The 13,669-nt window shown below is 53.4% G+C and overlaps 1 protein-coding gene across 1 annotated transcript; it reads left to right on the top strand.

The window, feature by feature from the left end:
- Positions 1-361: 361 nt before the first annotated feature.
- Positions 362-4,917, top strand: NMB (neuromedin B; the record flags this gene model as incomplete). Its single annotated transcript, XM_082005326.1, has 3 exons — positions 362-847; positions 1,295-1,497; positions 4,870-4,917. The coding sequence occupies exons 1-3, from the start codon at positions 712-714 to the stop codon at positions 4,915-4,917; spliced, it is 387 nt and encodes a 128-aa protein (XP_081861452.1). The 5' UTR covers positions 362-711.
- Positions 4,918-13,669: the final 8,752 nt, after the last annotated feature.

The raw sequence follows: 13,669 nt of genomic DNA, 5'->3' as shown, positions 1-13,669 counted from the left end.
GTTAAGTGTGAGTTTATAGAAGTATATAGAAGTACTACTTCAGTTACAGAAGATCTGATGTTCCTTGCACATCTCAACAAACTCAAAGGAGTTGAGTAGTTGAGTAGTTGTAGAAGGCTGAAGAAGGCAAGTGTTCAGAAAGGCACCGCCGCGAACGGCAGTGGAGGCAGACGAAGCCGAGGTACTCCATGCCACCTTCGCCGCCGTCTTCACCAGCAAGGCCGTCTACCTGGAGGCGGGGGTGAAGGTCAAGGTGGTTACTGCGTGGAGAGCTGGCCCCGTGAGAACCTGGGCGCCCAGAGGGGCTGGGGGGGTGCCGAGAGCTGGCCACGGGTGCTGGCTGATGTGGCCACTTGCGACACCGGGGAGCACGTCCCCGCGCTGAGGGAGAAGCCGGGAGGTAACGGGGAAGGGGCAGCCCGGGCCGGGCGGGGGTGAGCCCGCCCCGATCGCCTCCTGCCGTGGCAGCGCGGGGTGTGCGGGCCAGGGCAGCGCAGCCCTGCGGCGCTAGGCCTGACGGCGGGCGAGCAGCGGGGCGAGGGGCCTGCGGGGCGCCGGGGGGCGCGGGGGACGGGCCGCATCGCACCGAGGGGCTGAGGGGGCGGGGCGGGGGCGGGGCGTGAGGCGGCCCCGCCCCCGCGCGGCCCCGGCCCCGCCCCGCGCGGGCTATAAGGCGCGGCGGCGGGAGCGGGCGCGGGTGCCGGGGCGGCCATGGCGGCGCGGCGCTGCCTCCTGCTGCTGCTCTGCGGCGCCGCGCTGGGGCCCGCCGTCCACCTCGACTTCGCCGAGCACCGCAGCCAGGCGGCCAAGATCAAGGTCAACCCCCGCGGCAACCTCTGGGCCACAGGTAGCGGTGGGGTGCCGGGTGGCAAGGGACGCGCGTGTGGCGGGGCGGCTGCCGCAGGGCACGGCTCCCGCCCGCCGCCTGCGGGGAGCCCCCTCTGACCCCCCCGGGGCGGAGCGGGGTGCTGGGAGGCCGGGGCTCGGCGGCACCCGTGGTGGGCAGGAGGAGACCGGGGCAGGGACGAGGCAACCTCCTCCGTATCTCCCGGTGGCAGGTCCGGCGTCTCTCTAGCCCCCGAGATGCCGTCAGCGGGAGCGGGAAGTTTCCCCCAAAATCCCCGTGTGGAACGAGGACCTGGGATTACCGGCTTTCCCCTCGCTTCGTTGTACTCGGCCGGTTCCGCCGTTAGGTTCGCCCGGTGACCTGTGCCGGCGTGAGGGAGCCGATGGCAGCCCCCCGCCTGTCTCCCACCGGCCGCTCGTGCCCACACGCCAGCGCGTTGTATTGCAGGTCACTTCATGGGCAAGAAGAGCGTCACGGGCTCCCCGCGCCTGGAGTCGCCGGAGGAGCCTGCGGTGCCGATGGTCTTCGGTCCCTCTCTCAGAGCCTTGCTGGAGGACATGATGGAACTGCTTACCCGCGAGCTCCTGAAAATCCTCTTGCAAGAGAGACTTTTGGATGAGAACCAAGGAAAATATGACCTCACTGACCAGGTGAATATTGACTAAGACGGAGGGCGATGCTCAGAGCAGGGAGGTAGTGGAGATGTTAATCTCCCTTGCTGGAGATGAGAGCACCTGCACAGCTCCCAGAGGTGTATTTCCCCCCCCCGCCCCCCCCCGCTTTCTGATCCTGTTAACTGTCCTTAAACCACTTAAGAGCAGCCATAAAGGGGTAGATGAGAAGTCTCCCTAAACTTTGTGTCTAGCCGGGCAGTGGCTAATAGTCCCCAAAACAGTCACACTGCTTGGGAAGGGTGTGAGGACGAGCAAGGGATGCCGTGATGTGGCAGGGGCGATCTCCAGCCCAGGGGTTGTTAAGAAGCATTGGGGTCTTCCTTGGCCAGATGCAGAAGAGGACGGCTGGCCACTGTGGCTGCTGTGAAGAAATGTCCCCTTTTCCAGCCACTGCAGGGGCAAGAAAATCCTTTTTTCCCCACTTTCTGTAGAGAGAGGCCAAGAGGGACACAGGTCCGTTTTTGAAGGGAGGGGAGTCTGTCCTGCAGAGAAGTCTTGGGCTTCTGATGTCCCCATCTTGGGTCTGTGCCGCTCTGGTTGGGGTCCCTGGTTACTGAGGGGCACGTAGCTTTGTTAGCTCGCCTTGCGGAGGGGAGGTGTGCGTTGGCTGTACCGCTGCAGAGTGGGTCTCGGGGAGCAGGCAGGAGCTCTCGTAGTCCCGCTGTGCATCAGCAGATCCTCAGCCTCCTCCATGTGGCTTTTGCCTCGGAGCTCGCCCACCTCCTGGTGGAAAACCTGCCCCTGGGAGCAATGCATGCACCCCAATCCTCAGGCAGGGTGCGGAGATGGAATCGCTCGGTCCATGTGGCTCTGCTTGCCGGTTGCCTTACGCGCACTTCCCCGGTGTCTTGCTCTTTCTAGTCACCGCAGGAAGTAACCGAGACCCTAAAAGGGATGAAATCCCTGCAGGTGGGTCCCACGTGTGCTGTACTTGAGGAGCTATCCAGTAACACTGCACACAGGTAAAGCTACTTCTGTTACCCAGGTTTAGGCAGTGCTTGCTCCTATTTTTTGCCTTTTTTTTGGAAGGCGCAGAGTTGCAGGGATGTGAGCCTGAGTGGCACGGATTGTTCAAGCGCCTTCTTGACTCGCTTTCAGCAGCCTAAGGTAAATTGAGGCTTTCCTAGAGAACTGGTCCCATTGGGACAGTGGGCTTTCCACCATGAAGATACAGCTGAGCATGGCTGAAGACACCAGCCCACCCTGCTCCCCTTAATGCTGTGTGCTGTGACCGCTGCGCCGCTGCAGCTTTTGCTTCTTGCGTGCTGCTGAAAGAGAGGAGAGGGCTGTGAAGGTCCTGGACCCTTCTCCATCCTCCCTGGGGAGCCTTTGGGGAGGAGGGTACCTGCTTCATTAACTGCGTGAGACGACGGGAGAGCTGGTGGATGTGCTGCCCTGTCTCGTCTGCCGAGATGTTGGTGAGCATGTGGTGTGAGCTCGATAAAAGTGGTCCTTGTGGCCCTGCTCTGTGGAGGTAAGTTGCGTGGTCACTGCTCGTGCCGCAGATGCGCTCGGGCAGAGGGTGCCCCGAGCGCTGGTGCTGTGTCTTAGGCTGCCAGCTGGGTGCCGGCGCCCTGCCCGTCCCGTCAGCGCTCGCTCCCGGTGCCACTCAGAGCTCTGCTGCTGGAGGGCGATTTGGCTGATGGTCAAGCAGATGCCGGCCAGCTGCCTGCCCCAATGCCTCTCTGGTGGGAGGTGGGACCCCTTGCTTATGTGTGGCATCACAGCATGGGTGCCTGATGTGCAGCTGGTGCCCGCCCCTCGTCGTCTCCCGAAACCTCTCGCCTCTCCGTGGCCGGTGCCCTGGTGTGTCAGCCGGCCTCTTGGTGGGGGTGGAGACCTTGCTGGTTGATAGGTCTGGTCCTGCCCTTCAGGCACCTCTGAGCACCTCACTAGGCTCAACTCCTGCTTTCCTGCTCCTTTCCTCGCCACCCGTCCCCCAGGGCATCCTTGCCTCCGAGCTGCCGGTTGATATTGCAGGACTACTCCCCAGTGCCTTTGAGTGCTCTCTGTTCTACTTTTCTGTGGGGCCTTATTTTTTTTCTTGCTCTCGTGGGTGACACGGTGCCAGTGCGAATCCCTGCCACCCTGACAGGTTTCTCTCTCAGTGTGACTGTTGTTGGACACCTGGGGTCAGCAACCCAGCCTGTGCTTGAACTGATCCGTGTGCCGTGTCTGCTGCCTGCCTGACGAGCTGTTTAATAGCTCTGCTCCGTGAAACTCTGTCCACGCTGTGCTCAGGATCTGTCGCTTCCATCCACTCGGTTCAGAAAAACAAAGATGCCTCTCCCTTCCTTGGGACCCCCTGGTCAGCACGGCGGGAATTAACGTGCTCCCTAAGTGTGGCTCTGCCGCTCCCGCACACGTGCTGTGCTTCATGGCGGGATAAGTATCAAGGGAGCTTGACTTGCACTGGAAAACCCGGAGGGCTTTTCCTTTTCTGAGGGTGTCGCCGATCATTCACAGGCCAGCAATTTGTTTCGGCGCGGCCCCTCTAAGCACTAAATAAACCCCAGGGCTTCGTTCTTTCGCTTGTTCCCCCTTCACGTGGGTTAGTCCTGCCTGCTGCCCGTTGGGTTTTGTCTCGGGATGTTTCCCATCCCTTTGCGAAGCGGGAGCCCATGTGCTGCTCCGTGCTTGTGATGGCAGGAGTCGCGCAGAGCGGGAGTGGTTCGCAAGCAGGGATTTCAGTTTTGTCTTTGGAACCCCATGCGGCAGGCAGGGCCTGACTCCGGGCACCCTTGGGGCTTCACGGAGCCTGTTGCTGTGTGTGACACGGGTTTGGCTGGTAGAGGAGCATCGTCCCCATCCCTTGTCATCTTCTTGGGGGTGTGGCAGTACTCCTCCAGGAGACGGGCTGAGCCCGTGTGCGTGGAGTGGAATGGCTCCGGGGGTGTGCGGAGAGCCCTGCTGCAGGAAGGCAGATGCTGCCCTGCGGAGCTCTGGGACCTCTGGGCAGCAGGTAATCCCGCAAAACCCCTCTGTGACCCTTCCCTGCTGTGCTTTGTGTCTCTCTCTGCCGCCTCGCATAGCTCTCTGCTGCATCCGGCCCTGAGGCTGCTCTTGCTCCTGAAGCCCAGCCCGGTGGCCGCTGTCTCAGCGGGCTGGTGAAGTTGTCCTCTGATGCCTGTCAGCTTTGGTCCAGCTGTTGGAGCCCAGGATGGGAGGCAGGAGCCAGACTCCAGGCTCTCTCCTCTCTGTGTGTGCTGTCCCAAGGCACCCCAAAAGTGCCATCGTGGTCCAGCGTGGGACACTTGTCTGATCTTTGGCCCTGCGGTACCCAGCAGGTGATGCTGGTGGAGGCTGTGTGTGGGACCCAGTGTCTCACCCTTGTGCCTTTTCTTGTAGGAGACGGGGCTTTTAACAAAGGTGCTGGAGAAGTATTTTTCAAGCTGAAGGAGCACAGCCATGGAGGATGAGGTCTGCAGGCTCGGCCGTGCATGGCGAAGGGAGGAGAGCACCGTCCTCGTGGGTTACTGTAGCAACATCACTTTTATTTATTCTTTCTGTAATGCTGTTAATAGTGACTGCTTGTATGGAAAGCAGAGCCTCCCTGTATATTTCCTGTATGTTTTCTGCTTCCTTGATGTCTGATGTGCCCCTGTGAATAAAACTGGCTCTTTGCACAGACTAGCCCAGACTTTTTGGGGCGGGGGGAGGGAAGGCAGACCCCCAGGGCTTCTGCAGGAAGAGGGGGGAGTGGGAGCAGCTTGGTCAGGGGATGGAGGGAAGCTCCTGGCTCTCAGCAGCCAGGTGGGGATGGAGTTCAGTCCCTGCAGTGTCTGCTCACTGAAGGAGAGCTCCACTGCTGCATGACAAAATTACAAGCTTGGGGGAGCTGATTACACCCCTCGCTACTGGAGCACCTTTGCAACCCTCTTTGCTGGAGCGATTACTGGCAAACCCTCCTGTTAAACAAAAAGCATCTTGCTCGGGGCATTGCTGGGGTTTCTGATTCAAGCAGGGTCCCTGCCTTGTGGGACCCCAGGGTTTACTGCAGCCTCGTTGGCCTTGGCTGAACCTTCTCCTGTCCCACAGGTGCGGACTTGTAAAGACTCATGCTGTTCATGTGCTTGCTTTGGGATGATTCCTTGGTTCACCTTCACCTTGTGCCTATAGTTAAGCACTCACATGGGTGGAGGTACAGCCCCGGGGTCCTCTGTTGTGCAGGATAGATGAAGAAGGGCACAAATGGGGGCTGCCTGAAATGGATGATGGAGCACAACCCCCTGAACAGGCTCTGGTTCTGCACCTTCTGCTCGTAGGTGCACCTTGTGTCCCCCAGCCACCCCTGGGGCTGTCCCCAGGCAGAGCTAAATCTAGCAGCACATCCCGGAGTGATGCCGTAAATGAAACTGCAAGCTTTTCCCCACCACACTTCCCATGCTAAATTCAGCCTGAACCTTTGAGCTCCCACAGGGGAGGAGAGTCCTTCTCCCAGGAGCAGCAGGATCCCAGAGCCACATCACACCACGCCAAGGGGCAATTCAGTGTCTGAAGATGCTGATGACCAGTAGAGGGGAGAAAGCCGTGGTAGGAGACATTCCCACCTTGCTCCCTGCCGCTTCAAGAATGGCTTGAAGCCCAGATGGTGTTTGTGCACATATTGCTCCTGCAGGAACTCACTCATGAGCAAGGGAAAGGCAGTGGCAGCTATAAATCCTTTTCTGGAGAGCTACAGGAGAGAAGGGCTGGTCTCCATCCCAGGGTAGATGTGGGGCATGCAGGCACAGATGCCCTGACCCACTCGCATTATGGCACCCAGGCCTGGAGATGCTTCTCAGGAGATGGTATGGTGCTGTAAACCCACTGCCAGTGTCACAGGATGTCCCAAGCCAGGTGAGAGCTGGAGCCACAAGTGCAGGGGACAGCTCATGGTGGGATCCGAGGTCCTTCTTGGGGCAGGCTAGCAGCTCTGGGAGGTCAAAAGGAGGCAGCTACTGCAGAAATGTGTGATGGGGTCACCACTCCTTCTCTGAGCTTAACCTTGGGGTGCAGGCCCTGTTGTAGAAACAACCAGCATTCTCAACGGCTCACGTTTGCAAAAAAACAAGCCTGTGGGTTGTTTGCAGTTGCCTGTCTGCCCAACTGCTCACCTCTCCCCCCCTCTTGTCCCCTGTGTGCCACTCCTGGGTCCTCTGGCAGCAATTGCCCAGGTGTTGCCAGCTGGGAACGTTGTGCTTCAGTGGTAGAGACCCAGCATCCTCCATGCAGCAAACACAAAACCCGTGCGTTGGCCTCCAAAGCTTACAGACCTTAGACCAATAAACGAGCGTTCGTTTGTTTTCCACTCACAGCCCGGCTTCTGAGCCTTCATAGTTGGCGTTTGCTCAGCTATTCGAAGGTTGGTTTTGGTGGGTAAAAACCAAATGTCCTAGAACTAGTTTGTCCCAAACGTTGCCTTCAAAACCTGGTACTCCCCATCAAATGCCTCAATGCTTGGGCACTTCATCCTTCAGGAGAGCGGGACCAAGCTAGGAGGGAGTTTCCCGGGGGGACGTGATGATGGTTCAGATCATGCCAAAGCCTCCCCTGCCTCACTGGAGCAGCTGCATGGCAGCAGCCCCAGGGGAGAACATCACCTCGCTACCACCTGGAGCCCTCCCAGGTTCTCCAGCCTGCCAGCGAACAACCCACCTGTAGCACCAAAGCAGCCTCTATTCCCTCCCTGTGTCCTTCATGGTCTCCTGTCCACCAGCTTCGCCCAAGAGGTGTCCCACAGTCCTCCTGCAGTCGCTCGTGCCTGGGACTGTAGGAAGCCTTCCTCCAACCCGTATTTTTTTGCCCAGGCTTGCTGCTGTGTGCTGGGATGTGGGTGACCCCCAGCTTACCTTTCATCAGCTGTAGCACACCCTCGGCTTAAAACTAATTATAAGCAAGAAAAATAATGACATAGCATATCGTGTCTGACACTGGAGCAGACCAGATGCCTCTCGGCCGGCAGTGTGATGGACTGACAGCCAAATGGGACTCCTGACCCGACGTCATGTCACGGGACCAGCAGCTCACGTCCCACTCGGGCAAGTTCATGAGGGGGCGAGCAGGTTCCTGAACATCACAGCAGAAACCTGCCATGAGATACCTAGGTGAGATCCTCATTCCCCCACCCACCCACCCAGCAAGAACCTGTCCAACTGCCTGTCTCCTCCATGTCCCCCCTTCGCTATCTTGTGGGTCGAGATAAAGATGGGGAGGTCACTTGGTAATTACTGTCATGGGCAAAACAGACTCGACTTGGGGAATTTAACTTAATTTATTGTCAGTTAATATAATATAAATATTTGAGTACTGATTCAGGTTTTGGAAACAAGCAAAAAACCAAAACCCAAGCATTTTCACATGCCAAAGTGTGAAGTGCAAACTAATTACCTCATTTTCGGGCGATTTGCCTGCTCTGCCCTGGCATCTGCCTTTCTGACATTTATCTGCTGGTCCATAGCATGCACAGTCTCTCAGCACAATGGCCTATCCCTCACCAGGCCATATACTTTGTGGGTTTCCCGTACCAAAGCTTTGTGTCCAGGCTAGAGAAATGAGCAAATTCTCTCTTTTTTTTTTCCCCCAGCTCTGCATTTGTTCCCCTTGCTGCTCTGGTTGAAGGCTGCCCCTCCAACGCTCTGCTTGGACTCAAGAACTTGGTCACAGCAGAGCTTGCTGCTTCTGCACACCACAGGCAGGGGTGCAACAAGGCCACGGACTCAACTGAGGTCATTGGGATGACTTCCCTGGGGTGCACAGACCCCTGCAGAGCAGAACTGTGGCACAGGTCCTCAGAAACCGGGACGGTTCAGAGCATGGACATCTGTGATCATAGCTGGTCTCCTGGCCTTCCCCAACAACCTGTGGCCATGGTATGACCCTAGGGATGGGAAAAAGGACGTGAAGTGAGATGATAAGAGAAATGGAGACGAGCCACCTTCACCACTGACATTTCTTTCTGTTTCGTTGTGGGACTGCCCCATGAGGAAGAGCTGGCTCAGAAGGATGTTTGTGTAAGTCCACTGCCACCACTTGGTGTCATTGGTGTCCCAGGCTTAGAGAAGTGCTCCCTGTCATGCTCATTCCCACAGGACTGGCTGTCCTACTATGCCCTCAGCAAAGACATCAGGCCCCAGGTTAGTGTGCTCCTTCCTCCGAGGTGTCTTGAGACCGGTCTTCCGGAGGAGACCAACAATCCAGGAAACGAGGAAGAGAGAGAAAGAGGCAGAGAGGAAATCAGGTTGCCATCAGGAAGCAAAACAAACTTAGTCTCCTAAAGACCTTTGCCATGCCCCATGCTCCTCCAGAGAAAGCTCTTCTTATCCTGATATGGACACCAAAACCTGACCTGACCAAGGTAAACCCAACCAGTACAGAGGCTGAGACACCACCAAGGAAGCGAGTGTCCAGCGCTTGGCAGCCCTATTGTCTTGAAAATGATTTCCAGGTTGCAGGGAGCAGGGCATCCTAGCACAGAGGAGCCGAGGTTAAACGCAGCGCAGGGTTGACAACCAAGGATATGGAGGCCTTTTCCCTGTGACAGGACCCAACAGCTTCCTGCAAAGCACTGGCAGCATGGGAAGAGGGGAGAGGGACACCAGTGACACAGAAGGATGTCACATAATGGCACACCATGGACAGAAAGGACATGTATCCTGAATCCAGCACTGGTGCCTTCAAAGTAGTTCAGCCCCATTGTATGTGCTCAGGTGGCCAGCTTTCCATGTTCAGCCGTAGGGACTGAGGATGGGTTCTCCTGGGATGTGAAGAGAAGGGAGATCTAAGCCATGTACCAACTTCCCCACCACAACCCCAGCATGGCAGAAACCCTTTGGAAAAACATGGATATGGGACCCTGTGTGCTGGAGAAGGATGGACTTCACAACTCTACGAGAGTTATATTCCAAAGCTGTTTATTGTCTTGTCTGACTCCAATATATATAATAATTTTTGCTTAGCCACTGCACACACACACTCATGATTGGTTACAGCTTGTTACACACATTATTGCAATTGGCTATGTACAAAATACCACGCGCTGTCCACGCGCCTCTCACACAGTCAGGATTCGCTGCTTGCAGGTGTTCCTGCGCTCCTTTGCTGCTTCTTAGTTGTTTACCACAGTTCCTTCTCCTCAAGGCCGAGCCCTGCAGGTGTCCAGCTGTTTACCAGCTTCTCAACACCACAGCTCCTTCTCCTTAAGGTCGAGCCGTGCAGGGTGATCCCAACATCTCCCCCTTTTTGTTTATCTATAAACAAAACCTGATGGATCATTTGCAACCTGAGGAGTGTGAGGAAGATGGACCATCTGTACATGCTTGTATCGTCCTGTGCCGCGAACTCAGCCCAGCAGTCGGTAGGTGCCAGCTTTACGTGGGCGTCCCCACGGAGGCAACGGTGGCCTTGCCGTACACCGGCCCACTGCCCTTCGGGAAATCCCGGTATTTATACATTTGCCGAGGAACGAGTTTTGACACACGTGGCCAGCGAGTGTTGCCACCTCTCAACACAGGGAGCCTATGGCGTATGTGCCCGCTGGCCAGACGTGCTGCACGCGCCACAGCCATCCCGTCTATTGGTTCGTAGGCTTTGTTCACATGGCATCTTACCATAACCCAGCAGTCACATATCAACTATGCTTAAATCAACAGCAGAATATTACAAGGCCAACAATTCTAGCTGTACTACTCCTAGCGATGGAAACTACTCCTAGCGATGGAAAAAGCGCCTGCACGAAGCTATGAAAACCAATATTGTATCTTACCAAAGGATTTGTAGTTACAGAGTGCTTTGCCCTAAAAGCTTTCCATGTTCCTCTCATGATACTGCTAATTTCAGTGTGATTTACCCATACATTTTCTTTTGGCTGAGGTGGCATCCAGATTGCGATGACACCTGATAGTGTCAAGATGTGTCCGACAACAACGACATCGTTTCACCCATGGTTTTACCCATTTTGCGGGTACCAACGAGTTCCAGAATCTGTAATGACACAAGCATAACCTCATCCCCAGGTTAGCAGTTGAAAAGGTCCTTTCCCACATATTCTTTTCCAAATTTTTAACTTTTACTTGCACTTTTTGTGTTAACTCAAACAGACTTCCTGTCATTCCTTTTACATGTTTCTCCTTCTGCTAGACGCAAATAATTTAATACATATAAGGCTTTATTCAAACGTTCTTGGGGTGGTGTGGTAGCCTCTCCCCCTTTTTGTTTTTGCAATAAACACTTCAGGGAAGGATTCATTCGTTCAACAATAGCTTGTCCAGTTGGGGGATGCGGTATTCCAGTAACATGCGTCACACCCCATTGAGCAAAAAATGGTTGGGTTGACTGGGCTACATAACAAGGACCATTATCGGTTTTAATTTGTAGGGGTATACCATGGGCTGCGAATGCAGCTCGCAAATGCTTTTGTACATGCCTACTAGTTTCTCCTGTTTGTGCAGTGGCCCAAACTACTGCAGAATAGCAATCAATTGAAACATGAACATATTTAAATCTGCCATAGTTGTAGCGAATGCAATCGTCGGGGACTAACTGTAATCGCGATTCCTGGGTCTATTTGTTGACAATCAGCACAAGTCTGTATAATAGCTCTAGCGTCACCTGCACTTAGATTAAATTGTCTCGCTAAAACTTTGGCAGATTGATGGAAAAAGGCATGAGAGGCTCGTGCTTGACCTAAACGGTCCGGGGCAGGTCCAGCCCATACTGCGGCAGTCAGCCGATCAGCTCTTGCATTTCCTTCCACCAATTCTCCTGGAAGGTTGCTATGGCTGCGTATATGCATAACGTAATAAGGATGTCGTCTTTTCTGCAATAAAAACCAAAGCATTCTAAATTGTTGATACAGCTGTTCCTGCTGTACCTGTCTGAGGATTGAACCTTCCAATCTTTGGAGTACTCCAACTACATATAAAGAATCAGTAATTATATTCACAGGTTCTTCAGACCATCATTAAAGGCTTCAATTACTGCCTGTAGTTCTACCTTTTGAACTGATCCTGGCACGACAAGTACCTGTTCTTTCCATTCTCCGTGCTCTCGCCATACTATTGCTGCCTTGCCTGTTTTCCCACCACCATCCGTAAATACTGTAGCACCTTGAACTGGATATTGACTACACTTTGATTTTTCTTCTACTTCATGGTTTGTTTTTTTTTTAAAGGTAAACATTTTATGTGATGGATAATGAATCTGAATGTCACCTTCAAATCCTGCTAATGCAGTTTGCAAGGGAACAGAGTGCTGCAAAGCCCAAGTCAAATATTCTTGTTGTAATGGTATTAAAATCGTTTTCGGGTCCTTTGCCGATATATCAATAATTCTGTTGCGCCCTTTCATAATCAGATTCGCAGAACACTCTGCTTTTGTGGTGATGGTTTTTCTCTGCTGCTGAGGCAAAAAGACCCACTCTAAAATTCTCAGTGGGTCTGCTTTTGATTCTAGCTTTGTTATCCACTGTATTATAAGCGCATAGGGATGTCGCTTGTGATTGATTACTGCCAAAGTGATCCCTATCGAGGGGTCTATCCTAGAACTAAATGCTTGAGTTACCTTTTCAGAAATGTTTGCTACTGCTTCCCAGGCTTCCTTGGTCAATTGTCGAGGAGAATTTAACCTGCTATCCCCTCGCAAGAGCTGAACCAAGGGCTCCATATCTTGGTTTGTGATCCCACAAATAGGTCGAATCCAGTTAATGTCTCCTATCAATTTTTGTACATCATTTAATGTTTTAATTTGAATTCTTAATTCAACCTTTTGGGGGGTCACCAATGTTTCAGTGATCATCCACCCCAAGTATCTCCAAGGCGCTTCAGCTTGTATCTTTTCTGGCACCACTTGCAGCCCACTTTGCCTCCAAAGGTCAACGAGCTCCCCGATCATTTCTTCTGGATTTAATTGATCACCGGCCAACAATATGTCATCCGTATAATGATAGATGAGATATTGAGGCCACCTTTTTCTGATTGGCTGTAAAGCCCAATTTACATAAATTTGACACATTGTGGGTGAATTTTTCATGCCTTGTGGCAATACTGTCCAATGATATCTTTGCATGGGTTGCACCTTGTTTGTACTTGGGACTGAGAATGCAAAATGTTTGGCATCATCTTTATGCAGAGGGATTGTAAAAAAGCAATCTTTGAGATCTATAATCAAAAGCTTCCAATACTTCAGTATCATACAGGGAGATGGTAGCCCTGGTTGCAAGGCTCCCATGTCCACTACAACCTTATTGACTTCTCGCAAGTCATGTAATAGTCTCCATTTTCCACTTTTCTTTGGAATCACAAAAACAGGTGTGTTCCAAGGACTAGCGGTTGGCACAATATGGCCTTTTTCGTCAATGACTCCAGGGAGAACAAAAAGTCCCTGCTTTGTTGCTGAAGATCGTCCTAATAACAAAGCACTCAATCCATATCCTAATGGTCCATTCGCGTTAGTCGGGACATCATAAACCGACATGTCCCATAAGGTAATTTCTACTGTTGTTTCCATGTCCATTCTGGCGCTCCCTCTGGTTCGGGCGCTAAGACTTGCCAAGCAGCCTGGTGGTGCTTCCCCATTTGTGTCGTCGTGTGGGGTGCCTTTGTGCTCGGTCTCCCGTTTCCCAATTTCATACCATCCCGATGATACTTTGAACAACATTCTGAGGCTTGGTGACCAAATTTTTGACATTGACCACATGGTGCTCCTGCTGGGCCTATTCCTTGCTGAAAGGGTCCTTGTTGGAAGGATTTATGACCTGTCTCAATCTGCCTAGGTCCTTTCCTTGTGGCCTTGCGCTGAGCTCTAAAATGGCCTGTTTTTCCACAATTAAAACATTTTTTCTCCCCTTTTCCATTTGTAAATGGCTTAATTGCTGCTGCAAAGGCACTTGCGAGTGTCTCTGCCTGATGTGTGGCAGAGCCTACTCTGTTGCAGGCTTCGACCATTTGTACTAACGTTGCTTCTTTTGGCAAAGCTAACAAAATTCTTTTACAATCTACATTGGCATTTTCTACCGCTAAATTCAACAACACTGCTAGTTTTGCATCTTCATTGGTATACACTTTATTCAAAGTGTCTCTCAGACGATCAACAAAAGACATATATGGTTCATCTCTCCCTTGTCTAATTTGAGTTGATGGTTGCCTCTTTCCCTCCTCAGGGACTGTTCGCA

Source organism: Phaethon aethereus, assembly GCF_964289735.1.
Source record: "Phaethon aethereus genome assembly, chromosome: 12".
NCBI classification, from domain to species: Eukaryota; Metazoa; Chordata; class Aves; order Phaethontiformes; family Phaethontidae; genus Phaethon; species Phaethon aethereus.
This window is presented reverse-complemented; position numbering and strand designations above follow the sequence as displayed.